At 50.4% G+C, this 19234-nt stretch overlaps 1 protein-coding gene across 1 annotated transcript in view; it reads right to left on the bottom strand.

Moving 5' to 3' along the window:
• The window catches only part of Slit1 (slit guidance ligand 1), a 147183-nt gene extending 131630 nt beyond the window's left edge, over nt 1–15553 (bottom strand). The window contains exon 1 of the mRNA XM_048338575.1: nt 14883–15553. Coding sequence (XP_048194532.1) covers nt 14883–15082 — 200 coding nt within the window. The 5' untranslated portion in view covers nt 15083–15553. The remainder of the gene's footprint in view (nt 1–14882) is intronic.
• Nucleotides 15554–19234: the final 3681 nt, after the last annotated feature.

Raw genomic sequence — 19234 nt, 5'->3', positions numbered from 1 at the left:
GCAGCACTCTCCATTTGTTCTCCTTAGGTCCTGGGGCCATAGTTTCTTCTTTAGGGAATATCAGGTTCCCAGACCTCCCCCTGATTCAGAGCCAATGCCCAGACCACAGTCCTGAGGCGCGAGGAACCCAGCACCTCCACTTGCAGGAAGGCCCATCTCCCCTTTCTGCTTCCCACCAACACCCACCCCACTCCTTCACCCTTGAGCCAGCAGGCCTGCAGAGCTGCCAATGGGCTCCCCACATTCACCCCTCCAATCTACTCCCAAAGCCACGGTCCAAGTGGCCTTTAGACACAGCAGATTTGATCATGTTCTCCCACTCAGAGCCCTCAATGACTCCTCACTGCTCTTGGAGTTGACACAAGTCTCCTTACCCTGACCTACAAGCTCCCCATGGCCTACCCTCTGCCCATGTTCTTTCCCTTCCTGACTCTACCCTGTGGCAGGGCGGGTTGAACTTGACAGCCTCTGCCTGGAGTACACGGCCTTCCCCAAGGTCTAACTACCCCCATCTTCCCCTCCAATCTAAATCTTCCTATCGCAGCCCTGCAGAGAACATACTCTCTGTTTGGTAGCACAAAGCAGGAGCAACATTATAGCCATTTGCTAGAGTCCTGGATATCACACCAAAAGCTCCGTGAGGACATGGGCTAAATTGATTTTGTTCAGTCCATCTCCACAGAACCTAACGCTGCACATGGCACACCATGTATGTTCTGATAAGGATTTCCCAGATGCAGAATGGATTTACACTGAATTGACATGCTCCAAATAGCACTGGGTTGAGAGGAGTTTTCTTGTTTCCCTGTCCCCACTACTTAGAGAAACTAAATAACAAACTGGACATTGGTAGCTCATATAACTACTCAAGAGGCTGAAATCAGAGAATGGTGGTTCAAAGCCAGCCCAAAAGTCTATGAGACTCTTATCTCCAACTAACTAGCAAAATCCAGAAGTGGAGATCTGACTCAGGTGTCAGACTGCCAGCCTTGAGCACAAAAGCTAAAGGACAGCACCTAGGCCCTGAGTTCAAGCCCCAATACCAGTACACACACACACACACACACACACACACACACACACACACACACACACACACACACACAGAGTAATAAATGCTCTTCCTAGATGGACACCACCTCCTGAAAGCCCTCTCCATAGAGGGTACTACCCTCCTACCCACCACCTCCTCTCGTCCAGTCCTTCTGTGTGCCCAGGTGATCCCAATGTGAGCAAGAAAAGAGCTCCCTTAGGGCCCACCTGGCTTGTAGGAAAAGCATGGGCTGGAGGAGGGAAGGAAGTGCTCAGCATTGTGATTGGGGAGGAGCAGGCAGCAGGCAGGAGGGGCACGGGCCTTCCAGGGCAGAAGCCGCCCTCACTGCTCAGCCTCCTCAGGTCCTGTGATTCCCACAGCAGGTCCTGTCAAGGACATCACCTTACCTGTGAGGAAACTGAGGCTCTCGGAAGAGCAGCAGCTCTGGGAAGCCCATAGGGGTAGCACTACATTTCAGCCAAATAGCTCAGGCCTTTGTATCTCAGGCCTGGCTTTAAGCCCAGCTCCACCCTGTGCTTTCTGTGAACTTCCCTGCACTCTAATTGTGGTTTGTCCCCTCCAAACTCACATGGAAATTTTATCCCCCTTGTAAGATAGTAAGAGATGGGTCCAGATGGGACTTTAAAGAGGTGATTAGGACTCTACTCTCCAAAATGGATTAATCCATCGTACAATTAATAGGTCTATTATAAAAGCCAGTTTGGCAGGTCTGTTGCTGTGCCACGTTGAGACTCTTCCAACAAGAAAGTCATCACCAATCTGTGCCCCTCTATCTGGGTCTAGAACCATAAGCCAAAATAAATCTCTTTTCTTTATAACTTACCCAGTCTGTAGTATTGTGCTACAGCCACAGAAAATAGGCCTAGTCACAGTCCATCCTTCATCTGACTTCCTCATCTGTAAAATGCTCTGTGACAATTAAAGGTGGGTAGTGGCTGGGTAGTGGCTGATAAGAGTAGAAAGGAGGCTTCCCTCAGGAGGCTTCCCTGAGCACGTCCAGACACTCAAAGGGCACACACAGCATGGAGGTTCTGAGAGTTAAGGATTCATGGAGGAGGAGGCAGGTCACAGAGGGGCTCTGGGTTCCATGGCAGGACTTGGCCAGGTATGGGGCTCAGAAGTCAGCAGATCTGAGCCCAGCAGGGCAGTGAGCCACAGATTGTCCCATGGAAGGACAGACATGGTTCTCAAAGAGTAGAGGGCTCCAACCAACCTACTTTAGTCCTTGGGTAAAAGAATGACTCTTCCTCACCCTAATTCCTGGGACAGTGGGAAGATTTCAACATCCCTTCATCTCACCAAGCTGCCCGCTCAGCCCAGAGCTGGGAGATCACAGTCCTCCCCTCTCCATCTGCCCATCAACACAACTGAATACCTTACAGGCTGCCATTCAAGCTCTACTGAGCTCAGAGCAGCTCAACACCAGGTCCTCCGGGAGAGGCCAGTGTCCCTGGCTGGCTTCAGGAGCCAAGGGCTGCTCACTGCGGTTCCCCAGCACCTGTAAGAGTCCCTGGTACATCATAGGTGTTCACTAGGCCAGGCACACAGTACTCACCAACAGGCTGCCTTCCCCACAGTGCTCAAGCTCAGACTTCTCTAAGCACTGCGGCCCTTCAGTCACCGTGAGCCCACAGCCTGACACCAACCCCCAGTCTGGAACACACACACACACGCACACACACACACTGTCCACCTTGTAATGGGGTAGAGAAGCCCCAGGAAGGAATGGTGGCAGATTTACTGCTAGTCCTCCGCTGCCCTTGAGCCCCAGGGTTCCTGGGAACCTGCCTCATTACCTCAGCTTAAGCAACAACAGTAGTTACACTATCTGTGCTAACCAAGCCAGTTCATTCCAGCTTCATATCAGTACCCAGCCCCACATTACCAGGCTTGTTGTGTAGAAGAGAAAACGGAGGGGTGAAGGATTTAAGAATTCAAGTTTAAGGTGGTAGGCTAGGAAACAGATTGAGGAAGAAGGATTGGAGCCCCGGCATGACTAACAGGGCACACTCTTTTATTACTCATTTATTCATTTATTTTTAATTATGGTAAAATACACATAGGAAAATTTGCCATCCTATCCATTTTGGGTTTTTTGTTGTTGTTTTTCTTTTACAGTCATAGGGCTTGAACTCAGTCAGGGCTTGAGCACTGCTCCCTGAGCTCTTTTGCTCAAGGCTAGCTCTCTACCACTTTGAGCCACAAGTCTACTTCCTGGGATTTTTAATGGTTAATTGGAGATAAAAGTTTCATGGAGGGGCTGGGATGTAGCTCAGTGGCAAAGCGCTTGCCTAGCACGTGCCAACGTCCTGGGTTCGATCCCTAGTACAGAAAGAAAGAAAGAAAGAAAGAAAGAAAGAAAGAAAGAAAGAAAGAAAGAAAGAAAGGAAGGAAGGAAGGAAGGAAGGAAGGAAGGAAGGAAGGAAGGAAGGAAGAAGGAAGGAAGGAAAAAAAAAAGACAAAAGTTTCATAGACTTTTGTGCCCTGGCTGGCTTTGAACCAACTCCTCATATCTCAGCTTCCTGAGTGGCTAGGGTGAGCCACCCAGCACCCAGCTTGTATTTCTTTGTGGACAATAGCTGTCCTAGTAGATGTGAAGTAACCAGAGCCCAGCTCAACTCTACAGTACTTCCGGTTCTCAGGGCCACAATCCCCACCCCTGAGTCCCTTTACTACTGAGCCCACACCCTGCTCTTAGCACCATTCCCTGGCCTAGGTCCCATCCCCAAACCAGCACCCTGTGGTCAGGGCCTCACTGACAGCGACCAGGCCTCCACACCCTTTGTCAGCTAGCCAGTCCACTCACTGCCCATCCGAGCCCTCCTCAAGGCTTCCTGCCTGCTGACTTCTGGGAGATGAGCTCCACCTGCAGCCCCCATCTGCCTACATCTCCCCCACCCCCAACCCTGTTCACACTCCTCCACCTGCAGACCAGACACCCCCTCCCCGGGCCAGCCCACAGTTCAAGCTCTCCCCCCAGCATGTACAGGCAGGAATCCCTTGCTGCTTGCCTTTTCCTCACAATGCCAAGCACCGGCAGGTGTTTCCTACGTGCTGAATGAGTGAAAGCAGCCAGGCCTCATTAAGATGTAAAGAGTAGCAGTGAAATTTAACAACTAAACACAAACAAATTGCAGAGCCTCAGGACTCAGCTAACCATTTAGCAGCCAGCTGTTTGCCCGCGGGCAGATGATCCACCAACCCCTAGGAACCTTCTCCTCATCCACAAAGCAAGGCTAAAGAGCCCCTCCTCCCAGATGGGGGGAGTAAGAGAGAGGCTCCAAGAAAGCATCTTGATCTGCACCTTGCATGTGAGAGGGGCTAAAACGGTGACTATAGACATCACCAAAACACTTCTCACCTCTCTCTGCCTCCTTCCTTCTCTGACCAGACCTCCCTCTCCCCCATACTTCAGTGGCACTGCCTCCTCCCTCCCACAGTCAGCCCCCAGCCCCTCAGCTGACTCCTGCCCACCTGCCCACCCCATTCCCTCAAGCAACTCTCTCCAACCAGCTCTCCTGAGCCCTCACCATGCCTGTCCTCTCTGTAAACTCCCCACCACCTACTCACTCCTCACCATCTGCTCTGCTCTCCGCTCTGCTCCTCCCAGGAAACTGTGCAGCCCAGCTTTGCAGGGACCCCATCTCCTGTTCCCGCAGCTTGTCTTGGGCCTCATCCTCAGACAGAATGCCACCTCCATTGCCGCCTCCCACTGCTCACTCTCTTCCTTGGCTTTAACAAAATGTCTTATTTGTCTTCCTAGCCTGGGCATCCTAGTTCCCCCCACACCTGCCCTGCCCTCCCTGCCACCAGCTAAAGCTAAAGCCAGTCCCCTGCAGTCCTCAAAAGATATGCTGTCTTCCCCAGGAAGCCCCAACCCAAAGCACCAAGCACTGTTGCCAGATCACAATCTTGGCATGCCTAAAACTGAACTGCCAGGAACTATGTCTGGTGAAGATCTACCAAATCAGCCTGGAGGGGAGTGGGTCCGTGCTGTATGCATAGATCAGCTCCTGGGAGCACCAGATCATCATGCCAGGCCTGAACCTCAGCACCCTGTGTGGATCCCACCCACCCTCTACACAGGGCCTCAAGCTGACTGTGGTGAGTTCCTACTGCTGGGCTAATTGCCACACACTCCACAAATGAAAAAACAACACAAATTCAGTGAGACCTGACAGTCTTACTAGATTCCAGTCAAGGCTGCATTCCCTCTGGCTGCTCTAGAAGAGGCTCCCATTCCTTGCCTCTCTCACCTACATCCCTTGGCTAGTGGCCTCTTCCTCACATTATGCTGACCTCATCTGCAAAGCCCCCTTTACCAGGTAAGGGAATGGGCATACGTATTCCAGGGATTTGAACATGGACATCTTTGGGGACCATTAATCAGCCTGCTGCAGTGATTAGAACCCAGGAACTGTATCACCAAAGGTAAAAATTTTGAAGAACAAGAAGAAAGGAGAAAGAAGAGGAAGAGGAGGAAGAGGAGGAAGAGAACAACTCACTGAACCCACATCTTTTGAGCACCAACCATATATGCCAAGCAATGGTCATACAAAGATAAATGAGCCACAATTCGTCATAACGATGTAAAAATCTAAGGTCTCCATCCGACAAACCACTTTTGTAAAATCAGGTGTAGCCAGGCACAGTGGTTCACACCTGTAATCTCAACACTTGGAAGACAGAGGTTGGAGGATTATGTTTGAAGACAACTGGGAGCTACAGAGTAAGATCTTGTATGTGTGTGTGCACACGCGGGCACACACACACACATACACACACACACACACACACACACACACACACACACACACACACCAGTCCTGGGGCTTGAACTCAAGGCCTAGGCACTGTCCCTTAGCTTTTTCACTCAAGGCTGGCCCTCTACCATGTGAACCACTTATGACTTTTTGAGGGTTAATTGGAGATTAGAACCTCACACATTTTCTTGCCAGGTTAGTTTTAAACCATGATCCTTAGATGTCAGCCTCCTGAGTAGCTAGGATTACAATCATGAGTCACTGGCCCATGAGATCCTATCTAAAATAATAATAATAATTTTTAAAATAGTATAATCTGTCATTTGTAGAAAACTTGCAATTAATACAGATTGAATGAGAGAACTAGAAAACCACAATTAGATAATAATTATTGAAGGCAAGATTCATTACTAGATGTTAAAATTAGTAGGTGAATATAGGAGCAAACAGGAAATCACAATCTAAAGTAACTCCTCCCATGCCCAGTTATTTATTATTAGCAAAAGGAGAGAGAGGAGCTTTATGACAGAGAAACTTTACAGACACTAGCTTAGCCAGGAGGTGAAGGTTAACATCACCAGCAACAGGACAGACAGAAATGTCAGGAGGCACTGGACACACAATGGCTCTGTGACATTCCTATCAACTATGCACAGGCTCAACAGACCAATGGAAAACACCAGACACCCCAGTTGTCCGCAAGACAACTGGCCTATGACCCTGCAAAAGAGCCAAAGAAAAGCTAAGACAGGCTAAGGACCTGTCACAGATTAAAGGAAGCTAAGGAGAAACAATGAATAAATGCAAGATGGAATCATAGATTAGATCCTGGGACAGAAAAGGGATATTTGTGGAGAAATCTTGCTTACTTAATTGTATTACAGCCATGCTAATAAGGTTCTTAGTTCTACTTATGGACTGTGAATATGAACTGTATTCAGGCTGGGGAAAGCTGGTCACACTATATGTAGGAACTCTCTGGATGAGTTATATAACTATCCTATGTGCCTAATATTTCGAAGTAAAAATATCTTTAAGGCCTAGTGGTAGAGTGCTTGCCTTGTATACATGTAGCCCTGGGTTCCATTCCTGAGCGCCACATATATTGAAAAAGCTAGAAGTGTCACTGTGGCTTATGTGGTAGAGTGCTAGCCTTGAGCAAAAAGAAGCCAGGGACAGTGCTCAGGCCCTGAGTTTAAGCCCCAGGACTTGCAAAAAAGAGACAAAAGTATCTTTAAAAAAAAAAAAAAAGATACAGCAATGAGCTGGGCACCAGTGGCTCATGCCTATAATCCTAGCTATTCAGGAGGCTGAGATCTGAGGATCACAGTTTGAAGCCAGCCTAGTTAAGAAAGTACATAAGACTCTTATCTCCAATTAATCCCCAAAGAGCCAGAAGTAGAGCTGTGATTCAAGTGGTAGAACTCCAGCCTTGATTGACAAGTTATTGAGAGACAGCATCTAGGCCTTGACTTCAAATCCTAGTACCAGCACACACACATGAAGTATATATAGCAATTACAGTAATACCTCCATCACGGAAAAGTCAGAAGCCACAGTCACAAGCTATATGCCCAAACTACCATCTTTATTCTCACACCAAAGTCAGGCAACAGGATCTCCTATTTGCACTCATTACTCTGCTCAAATCTCTGGGTCAGGTACTTAAAGAGTCTTGTTAAAAGGATAGGATCATTTGGACACTGGTGGCTCATGCCTGTAATCCTAGCTACTCAGGAGGATGAGATCTGAGCATCATGATTCAAAGCCAGCCTGGACAGGAAAGTCTGTGAGAGTCTTATCTCCAATTAACCACCAGAAAATCAGAAGTGGAGCTATGGTTCAAAGAGCACCGTCCCTGAGTGAAAAAGTCAGGGATAGCACCCAGGCCCTGTGTTCAAGCTCTACAACTGACAATTAAAAAGAAGAAGAAGAAGTGGAGCTGTGGTAAAGTGCTAACATGGATCAAAAACTCTCAGAGACAGTGCCCAGGCCCTGAGTTCAAGACTAACACAAAATAATTAATTAATAAAACAAATTAGAACTCAGTCAATCTAATAATAATTTACAAGTCCACACTGTTATGAATAAACAGATGGGAGAGAAGAGAACATGCTAACAGTAAAATGCTGACTGATAGAACTGATAAGGTTATGAAATTATCAATGAGTATAGAACTGGTGGCTAAAAGTTGGATGAGGGTAAGGGTATATGTATGGTCTCAAAACATCATCCTACTTGCTAAGAATGTAAGGGAGAACAGTTCCTACCTACTGATACAAAGAAACCTGGCAAGCAGGGTGCAGGTGGCTCACACCTTTAATCCTAACTACTCAGAGTCTGAGCTATGAGGATTGTGGTTTGAAGCCAGCCTGGCAGAAAGACTTTTATCTCCAATAAACTACTCAGAAAAAGCCAGAAGAGGCAATGTTGCTTAAGTGGTAGAACAGTAGCCTTGAAGACAAAGAGGCTCAGGAACAGTACCCAGACCTTGAGTTCAAACCCCAGGGCTAGCAAAAAAAAAAAAGTTTTAAAAAGAAATCTAGCCCACATCTCCAATAGTGGGACAAACTGACATTATTCAGCATTCCTGGTAAAAGCATGTAACCAGTAAGCAGCCATGAGCAAAGACCAGCTGAAGCCAAATTGAAGTCTGCAAAAACCTCGCTTGCAATAATATCAAGGTCAAGAGAGCCAAAGGCAGAAACACCAGACTAAAGCCATATCCACTAAATTCAATCCGTGATCCTAGGAAGGATTCTGGCCTGGAAGGAAAAAAAAATGGCCATAAAAGACATTGCTGGAACAACTGAAATCTAAATATGAACTACTGAATCAATAACAGTGCTATGCTAATGTTAAGTGTTCTGATGTTACGGCCTTCTTCTTTCTTTTTTGTACCAGTATTAGGGCTAGAACTGGGCCTGGGTGCTGTCCCATAGCTTTTTCACTCAAGGCTGGCACTCTACCACTGGAGCTCCACTTCTGGCTTTCTGATTTAAATGGAGATTAGAGTCCCACAGACCTTCCTGTCTGGTCTGGTTTCAAACCACAGTCCCCACATCTCAGCCTCCTGAGAAGCTCTAGGATTCCGGGCGTGGTGAGCCACTAAGCACCTGGCCTCCCAGCTTGTTTCTTCTCCCCTACCCGGCTGCAAGCTCCCAGAGCAGCTGATCCACACCGACCTCTCTCAAGGCTCTGCACACCACGGCAGGTGCCCAACAGCTGTTTGTCTGCCAAAGGCGGGTTCCAGAAAGAAAAGGAGGGGGGTCTTAAGCTCCTTCAGAAACAGGAGCCAATTCTCCACCCCCCTGAGCACAGCCCCGCTCCCTGGCTACTGCCCAAAGCCGGCCGTCATCTGCTCTGGGGTAATAAGTATTTGTATGGCGATAATTACAGCATTTGGGAAGAAAATCCCATTAAGCAAGAGCCCTGCCGAGCTGCTAATGCCGGCACAGAGCTGGAGGCGGCAACTCGGCCAAACGCCCATCCGCCAGTCTGCTCCTAATAATGCAGGAGCTGCCTGTCCCCACCACCAGCCCTCGCCAGGCCCCAGGCCCCAGGCCCCGAAAGCGCAGGGCCGCCCCCGCTGGCCGCCTCGGGCGGCCTAGGCCACCGACAGCCTGCTCCCAGCTCAGGGAAGGGGAGCTGGGCCCTGTGTGTTTGGGAGCTCCCAGCAGCTGCCTGGTGAGGGAAGAGGAAGGCCAAGCCTGGATCCAGCACCCTGTCTCAAGTTCCCACCAGGCCCTGTCTTAACAACGATAATAGCACCTTTTATTGGGCACTGGCTGTCTCTGCCAGGCCCAGTGCACACTTAGTCCTCGGACCGCCCTTTGAAACAGGCCCCATCACCACCCCCACTTTATAGGCAGGAAAATGGGGGTTCTGGGAAGCACTTTCCTCCTAAGCACTTATCCCAATTTGCAATTATGTGTTTATTCTCTTATTGTGTCATTTATCTCTCCCTTACTGGACCGAAACTTGGAGAGGGGGTGGGGGGAAGGCCAGTTTCTTCTGCTCAGCCCAGCACAGATTTCAACAGACCAGTAGCCATTCCTTAAATGAATAAGTTGCACGGGGTGGTTTTCCCCCACCCTGCAGAGCAGCTGGTCCACGTCTGACTCCCCTTGGTGCCATGCACTCCACCACAAGTGGGCTGTACAGCTCTGCCACACCACAGTAACTGCCACTGTCTCCAGACTGCAAAGGGAGGGGGTCCCCCAGGCATTGGTCACACACTCAGAGAGGACAACCCAGAAGAGCAGCTTGTCCAACACTCAAACCCATACCTCTGGGGAGCCCTTCTGCCCTACCCAAACCTGCCAACCTTTAGTTTGGGCTTCACAAGTAACAATCAATATTAGTGCCTTGAATCACAAGGCATTTTCACAAGCTCAGCCCAGGTGAGTCACTGTCTTGTTGCATAGAAGGTATTATTTCTAGCATCCAACAGCAGGTAGACCACCAGCCACATGCCACAAACGCCACCAGGCCCTCTATATGCCATCCTTGTCCCTTTCTACATGTGGGGAGTGGGGTCTCAGAGCAGGTGGAAACATAACACAGGGTCCAGCAATAAGCCTAGCACACTGCTACCACCCCAACACCTATGAGAGCTGGAGATGTCCATCTGCTAGAAGGCAGACCTCTGCTACAAGACACCACCATCTCTGTTGAGATAGCCCAGACCAGCCAGGCCATCGTGTCAGATGTGGCTTCACTGGCCCCTGACCTCCATCACCACAACCACTATCCAGTCATTATTTGGTTTTTCAAACAAGCTCTCCAGTTCTAGGATGCCCTGGCAATCTCTTTTGAGGACTTCCCATCTCAGAGGGTCTCTGCCCAGAGGAGTCATGGGCCTCCTAAGCCTCTATAACATACACAGAGCCAGGGAAAGATGGACAAGTTCCAGATGTGGCAAAGGGACATAAGGAAAATAGCATGAGAGCAGGACCCAAGACCTGACAAGCAGCAGAATGTTCTAGGCAAGAGAGCAATCAGAAGCCAGCAGGCCTACCTACTCAAGGACTCCAGCCCACCTTGCTTGGATGCCCCTCCACAGAGCCCTCTACGTGCATGCTAAACCTCAAATACAAGTACTCTGGAAACAGAAGTGAAGTGTTCTCTGTGCATACTGCACTGTAGTCCTAAAGGATTTATGCAGGGTTTTTTTGGTACGGGCACTACAGCATGAAGTATGGGCCTCAGGCTCTGGCACAGACTCTACCATTTGAGCCACATTTCTGGTTCCCACTTTTTGCTGGATAGTTGGAGATAAGAATCTCTTTGATTTTTCTTTCCAGGCTAGCTTCAAACTGCAATCCTCATATCTCAGCCTCCTAAGTAGCTAGGCTTCTAGACCTGAGCCACCATTCCTCTTGCCAGACGGGTTTTTTCAATCAGAGGAGGAAAAGAAATCAAACTGAAAGTCAAGGTTCTTTAGTGAAAGAAAAAAAAGTTTATAGTGGCTCTGACGGGGTCCCTCTGAGGCTGATTCTCTACAAAGAAATGATACTTCCACTTCCCAGGCCTCCTCCAGCACCTCCCACATTTTAATTGTTCCATTACAGTAAATTATTTAGCATTCCTTCTGGGGGGGCGGCGGGGGCAGCCCTGAGGCCCTTCTGGTTGAACTGATTTCCTCAGCCACTCTGGGCCCTACACAATCTCTTTCCCAGAAGTCACTGCAACAGCCAATGACAATTTCATGCCACTTGAGGGGATAGGGCCAAACCAGGAATTATGGAATATATGATCATAAAGTTGCTAGGTCTCCCAGGCTGCTACAGAAGCTGCCCAAAGGACAAAAAGCAAATGCACAACTGCAGTGTTTGAACATTTCACAGCCTCTGAGGAAGATGCTGACCAGGCTCCAGCACTGCACGACACTGGTATTGATTAGAGAGAGCATTTGCCAGTTATTTTGAATCTGCCTGGGGGCTCACCAAAGCCTCTTTCAGGACATTCTCTTCCTCCTGCAATGGCTCGTCTGTGACCTGCCTGGTGATGGGGCTCCCATTGCCTTCCACATGGAATCCCAGTCCCAGAAGCTGTGCACACAGAGAACATCAGCCCTCCTCCAGTTCCTCCGGGGATAATGCTCCCTGGGTTCCCACACCACAAGTCCCCAACGGAGAAGTCCAGAGAGAGCCCTTCCTGACCACTTTCCAGCCCTGTTCTCTCACATCCAATGGACAGCACGTGATTCTGCCCCAGGGACAAGCTGGTCCATTTGCCCAGCAGACCAGGCCCACTCACAGCTGCAGGCTTTGTGTTCATGCTGTTACTCCCTTTTTTCTTTTTTCTTTCTTTTTTTTTTTTTTTGTGACAGCTGGGGAGTGAACCCTGGGCCTTATACAATCTAGACAAGCACTCTACCACTGGATCTTTTCTCTCTTTTGTTTTTGAGACATGGACTTGCCACTAGCTTTCCCCAGGCTAGCCTTGAATTTCTGATCCTCCTACCTCTGCCTCCTAAACTGCTGACATTACAGGCATGCATCATCATACCAGATATCATGCTGTTATTGCTGTGTGTGTTGTCTGCTTTCTCTGCTTGGGGGGGAGGACGGGGGGAGCATCCCATCCTCTGAAAAGCTCTTCACCCCAGAAAAAGATTTATGGTCCCAATGTTCTCACAGCTCCCTCACATTGCTGGCTGGTCCTCTCAGAGTTTCTAGTTAAAGTTCCATGCCCAGCACTCCCAACCATGTGCCTTCTTCTTGTTGGGTCCTCAGCACCCATGACACTTCCTGGCTCAGCCAACATTTTCTTAATTAAAAAAAAAAAAAAGAGAGACAGCCAGTCACTAAGGCTCACACCTATAACCCTGACTACTCAGGTGGCCAAGATCTGAGGATCTCGGTTCAAAGCCAGCCTAGGAGCAACAGTGTGAGAGACTCTTATCTCCAATTAAAAGCTGAAAGTGGAGCTATGGCTCAACTGGTAGAACACCAGCCTTGAGCAAAAAATGCTAAGGGACAGTGAGCACTCAGACCCTGAGTTCAAACCCCAGTACCAGCATAAAATAATAATACTTATAATAATAATGAGACTGCTCTTACTATTTTATCACATTAGACTCTCACTTGGTGAATATCAGAACATACTAGGTAACCTGCACATTACCTCCTCTCTTCTCAAGAACCTAAGACTGAAAGTCCCCCCAATCCCATTTTCCTAATGGAAAGACCCTAAGACTCAGAGAAGACCTGAAATCACACAGCTCACCATTGACAGAGGTGGAGTTCAACCCAGGTGCCGTCATCACTCCCAGAGCCCCAACTCTTTCCTCTAGGTTAGGAATTTTTACTTCATCTCTATCTGACTGCGAAAGACGTAAAGAATGTATAAAGACCCAACAGACAATATCCTAAACACTCAAGGTCGTGAGAAAACACGGATGGAGAACACTTGGACATTCAAGATCCCAGTGCAAAGGAGAGGGGCGCATGTGTCTCACATCTAAGCTGCTGCCAGGGTAACAGCAGCAGGAGAATTGCCCCAGTGGACAAGGCAAAGGGAACAGGGAGTAGGTCCAGAGGGAACAGGCCTAGCGGTGACCCGGCAACCTCGGGGTCCTCTCAACAGATCTTTGATGCTCAGTTTTGCTCCAGGTCTACCCAGGGAAATGCATGGGTTGCCAAGAACATTGGGTTTGGTCTCACACCTTCCCTCCTCATCCTTTGCCAGCCCCACAACACAAACACACACACACACACACACACACACACACACACACATTCCCATCTAGATTGCATGCAGATTGCAAATTCTCTAACTTGAGAATGTCTCCACCCCAACTAAGAAGAGTCTGGAGCCAAAGTGTGTGTTCACTAATTGTTGGCTTTGGTACAAAGTTTGATCCAGGCAACAGCTCTCCCCAGGGTCAGATGTCAGCTTCTGACCAGCCCGAAGCCATGAAAATGTGCTCAAAAGTTATCCAAATATATCAGCCTTTCCTGAGAGCCACTGCAGTCGCCCAAGAGTGTGGGTTTGAAAGGAGCCGCCAGTCTGCTCAAGTCCTGATTTGGAAAAAAGAAAAAAAAAAAAAATCTCCTGGTGTTTTTACCGGTGTGAGTAGTACAAAGGCTCTGCTTGTGACCAGAAACCTCCACTCACATCCTGCACATGGGGCCCCAAACAGCCTCTCACTACTAAGGTGCCCATAGATGCTAAGAACCCGCAGACACCTAGTCTGCAAAATAGAAAAATAAAAAATTATATAGATCTTTAAGCACACACACACACACACACCAACAAAGCTCAGCATGTCTAGAGAGGATCCAGTTTCCTGAAGAATTTAGAAGTAGAAGAGAAATGACAGTGGAAAGAAATTAGGCTTTTTTATGACTTGTCATGGTCAACATCTTTAACCTTGTGTCTCTGCGCCAAGCTCGGGATTTCTCTTATTATTCAAGGGGCTCCCAGGCCAAGACACACCCACCCCCACTCTAGATCCTGAATTTAACCAGATCCAAGCCCCAAACCCAAAGCCTTCAGGTCCCATTGTCTGCCTGGATTGGGGCTGGCTGTCAGGGGGAAAGGTGGCGACCAGACAGACACCTGGCATAGAGAAAATCCTCAAGGTAAACAATGGAGAAGAATGAAGAGAGCAGAAACTTCAACTCCGTGGCCCCATGCTGCCCAAGGCCAGGCAGCAAGCCGTCAGTCCAAACCTACACAACCACTCAGAACACAGCCCAAGCGCCCTGTGTCCAGGAGCCACAGTACCCGGCAGTGTGGGCAGCGTCTCTCCCGGTGCTTTGCTCTCCAGGCGCCCTGGAGGAAAGTGCTGGTGCAATGGGAAGGGCCTGCCGGCGCGGACCCGAGGTGCAGGTGTGAGGATGAGCTGACAGCCCACCGCACACAGCTCTGAATCCCGAGCAAGGGAAATAGCAGCGCCCTGGCTCTGGGCTTCCACAGGCTGGCTCTGTCCGGCCCGTGGACCCCAGCAATCTGGCTCCCACCCTGGCCCTCGGTTGCATCTATCTGGGTAGGAGGGCCACCCGGGGTGGGGGGGGGGGGGGCTCCCCGAGCCGAGGGCGGGGACTCATACTCACAGGCGCTCCGTGTTCCGTGGGATGTTCTTGGGGATGACCTGCAGCCCGGTGCCGTGGCAGTCCACCGTGGTACCGGTGCAGGTGCAGAGGGCGGGGCACGCCGTGGCACCCAGGCGCCACGCGACTGCCCACAGCAGCAGCAGCCAGAGCTCTGGCCGGATCAGCCCCGCCAAGGTCCCCCACCGGGGCGTCAGCGCCATGGTGCCCTCACCGGTCCCGTGCCAGACGGCGGCAGCTGCTGACCATCCCCGTCCGGGGCGGCTTCCAGGTGCAGTCCCCGCGCCCTGCGCCGGAGCCCCCTGGGCGGAGCGCTTCGCCCCGGCGGGCCAAGGGCCACCGGGCTGCCCCAGCCACGCGCCTGGCTGCGGATGGACGGAGGGAAGACGCCCTGGGCCGGGGGACGCGCCAATCTACTCCCCGCTCCTCTCTGCTCCTCTTCCTCTCCCTCCCTCCCTCCCTCCCTCCCAGCTCCCAACTGACTGCTGCGAGGAGGAAAATGGGCAGGCCCCGCGCACGCACCCCGCTTGCGCACGCACACGCGGGCGCACACACACACACACACACACACACACACACCCTCACACCCGCACCATCGCTCCCACCCGCCAGTCATCCATCAAGCAAAAAGCACACATCCAGAGCCAGACTCCTCCCCGCCTCGCCCTCCCCCCAGCCCGACCACGGCCCCCTCCTCCCAGCCGCCACTCAGTGGGAGGGGGGGGCAGGAGGGGGAAGAGGGTGGGGGGCGGGGTGGGGGCTGATGAATCGCATACAGTTTCAAAGATGGAACTTCCAGGCGCCACCAGCCCGGGTATGGGGGGGGGTATACACCTCTCTCTCTCTCTCTCTCTCTCTCTCTCTCTCTCTCTCTCTCTCTCTCTCTCTCTCTCTCTCTCTCACACACACACACACACACACACACACACACACACACATGCACACGCGGGTTCATGATAGTCCAAAGAAGGAAGGTGATTTTTTTAAAGAAATTTTTGCTGTGTTCCTGGATACCTTCGTTGGGGTCACCCTTCTCTGGTCACACACACCCCCAAGGTCCCAGTCCCCCCCATACTTGCTGTCAATTATTGGTGAAAGGAAGGCTCTGATCCCAGGTGGTCTCTGCAAGCCACTACCTTGCAAAAGCCCCAGGCCAAGTACAGTCTCCTCTCTTCCTTCAACACATATTCTCCCAGAGATGGCAGCACCCTAATTCTCCCCAGGAACAGAAGTAATGGGATGAAATTAGCCCTGCTCGGGACATTCACAGAGGGGAGTTTTCTAGCTAGGACTTCTTAGCTGGGGGTGGGGGGGAGGCAGGGTGTCAGTGGGACTGGGTGGAGGGGACAAGGGTGTCTGTGGATCTTGGGAATCCAGCAAACATCTCCCTTCATTCATACCTGGGCTCCTCCATTCCTGACAGATGGAAAGATGAAAAGAAACAGCCCTGTCATCACAGGGCAGCAGAGAAGGCTGGAAGGGAACCAGGCAACCTGCTGGGCTGAGAAGTACCCCATGCCCACCCATAGAGGATCCTAGGCCCTGCCCCCGTGGCCAGGGACTTACTCTGATGTAGGTGTCAATGAGGGTGAGAATGAGAATTACAGGTGGAGAACAAATTCTTCTGAACCCAGAATAGATGACATGCCTTTCCCAAACCAAGAACAGTTATGTCATGAGGGAGTTTTAGGGGTCAGAGCCGGGACTGAGTCTGGACCTGCTGTATGACTGTAAGACTGCCTGTGTGTACAGCCTGAGGAGAGGAGGTGATGATCAACTCAAGAATCACCTGTGGCTATGATGTCCCAGAAGGGCTGCCCCTGGAGCCCCCGGAAGTTTGTCCTAGGTGCTAGCAGGGAGTTACAATAGGCTTCACAAATATAGAACCTTATCATCCACAAGGTACCCAAGGCTTTGTCTTTTTCTTTTCCATCTGGATAACATTTTTTCAGGATCTCCACTGACAACATACAAGTAGAACTGTGGACTATATGCCATCCCCTCCATGGCGAGTTTACAGGCTTCCAAGAGTTCTTTTAAAAATATTCACACACTTCTGCCAAGCACTGGTGGGGTCACACCTGTCATCCCAGCTACTCAGGAGGCTGAGATCTGAGGATTGCAGTTCAAACTACCCCCCCCCCTCACCCAGGAAAGTTCATGAGATACTTATCTCCAATTAAGCACCCCCAAAAAAAAAATTCTGGAAAAGAAGCTGTGGCTCAAGTGCTAAATGCTATCTTAATACAAAGCTCAGGAACAGTGCACAAGCCCAGAGTACAAGCCCCAGGACTAGTATACACACACACACACACACACACACACACACACACACACACACAAACACATTATTCATCCACCCCTACACAATGCACCCCTGTGCAGGAGGACTTCTATCTGAGCTGTGGGCTCTTGAGTATTGATTCAGCAACTCAAGGAGGGGGCTTTCCCAGGGGTCCCTGCGTGTTATGATAGAAGGGAACCTTCCTACAAAGTCAGGCCTAGTCTGAAAGGGCCAGGATCCTCTTTCTCTTGCAAATTCCAAGTCCTTCTCCATGGTCTCCCCAGCCTAGGGCAGTGAAATCTTCATTCCTCTGTGCCTGCGGCTTTGTTTATCCCTTGTAGCTGGAGCTCTTTTTACACTTGCAGCTTTTTCCTCTCCTTCCTGACACCCCTGGAGGGCCAACCATACCCACCCCATGATTCTTCACTTTGACACCTACCCCAGCACCTGGCACTTAGTAGGCCTATCTACACGGGCAGCACTGGTTGAAAACACCTGGTCTCCTGCCTTCTGCTCCAGTAGTGCTCCATTCAACACTCTCTCTCTCTCTCTCTCTCTCTCTCTCTCTCTCTCACACACACACACACACACACACACACACACACCCATAACCTCTGAGGCCCCAGGAAGCCAGGTCCCCTATGGAGAAGGGAAGAGTGTTGATTAACCAGGCGACATGCCCTGGGGTCTTCAGGGTGGTAAGGAGAACTGGTGTGAGAAGGGGTAAAAAGGGAGGGGTGCAAGATCAGCCTTGTCTGTGGCTCTGGAGGGCAAGCTCCTGCCCTGGAAGTTTCCAGACCAACCTGGCCAGTGACACCCAATCAGGCCCTGAGCCAAGTTGTCCTGGCCAGGCAAAGCCTGGCCTTTCCTTTGAAGGGAGAGAAGGAAGAAGGCCCCTCAGACTCAGGACAAAGACTCCCCCTGCCAGCCCATCACTGGAGGCCCTGCTCCAGTAGCTGGGCAGCTCCCCAACTTGGCTCCCATCCCTGGTTCCTCCACCCCAGAACCTGGCGAGCTCCCCAATTTGGGAGGCAGCTCGCCATGAATGAACACAGCTCATTAGCGTTCCAGGCACATTTACTCGTTAAACAACCGCCTGGCCAGGCACACACCCCAAGTCCCCCCTCTCCTTTGCTTTTTCAATTTCCTCTCCCATGCCCCTCCCTCCAGCAGACCTCCCTACCCCCTCCCTCTAGCCCAGGCCACCTGCTCCCTCTGCATGATTGTGACAGAGCAAGCTTAGTACATTGCTTCTGCCAGGAAGCTTCCATCGGCCACTGGTAGGGCTACCCCTAGAGGACAACTCGGGGTCAGGTCTCCCCATCCCAATGGCATGAGCTTTATGCACTTGGCAGTAGAAGGTCACCTTCTAGCTGTATCTCCAGGAGAGGGAAACTTCCTTTGAAGTGGACCCTGAGCTAATATGACTCCATTTTAAATTTAGAGCATTCATCTTAGCTGACGGGGGCAGTGTGACCTTTGCTTACTTGCAGAGAAACACCCAGCCCACCTTCTGATAGAGGACAGATTCCCAGAATGTAAAGAGCATCTGGCTCTATCTCCCAGGGTGACTTAATTACAAAACCTTCCTGTTTTTAGAGAATGCAGTGAGGTGCAACAAAGATCAAGCAAACCAGAAAAACAAATATGTTGTAATCTCATTCAACCACCTGCATAGGGGGTTTAAGCCCACCTGTAATCCTATTTGTCTATCAGCGGGCCCCAATTTAGAGTAAAAGGATAGGTTAGTTTTAAGCAGAAACTATATGACAACTTGTGGCCTTATTGGCCACCTGCATGTGGCCAGGTATGACTATGCAGTTTTCTATATGTGCTTTAATCCCATTGACCACCTGTGTGTGGCTAGGCCTAAATGTGTGATTTTTGCTATAAAAGCTAGCCTCTAAGATCAGACGGGGTTGCAGTATCTACTCCCGAGCTAGTGCTGCCCGGCCCTGACGGGTCAGTGTAGGAACTCTCTCAATAAAGTTGTTTTCCTTTTTTCAACTTTGTTGCAGTGGGCTCTTAATTCCGGACAACGGTCGGTGGGCTAACTGGGCTTGCCCGCTGA

Source organism: Perognathus longimembris, chromosome 2, assembly GCF_023159225.1.
Source record: "Perognathus longimembris pacificus isolate PPM17 chromosome 2, ASM2315922v1, whole genome shotgun sequence".
Classification (NCBI taxonomy): domain Eukaryota; kingdom Metazoa; phylum Chordata; class Mammalia; order Rodentia; family Heteromyidae; genus Perognathus; species Perognathus longimembris.
The sequence above is the reverse complement of the archived record's forward strand: the minus strand, read 5'-3'. Positions and strand labels throughout refer to the sequence as shown.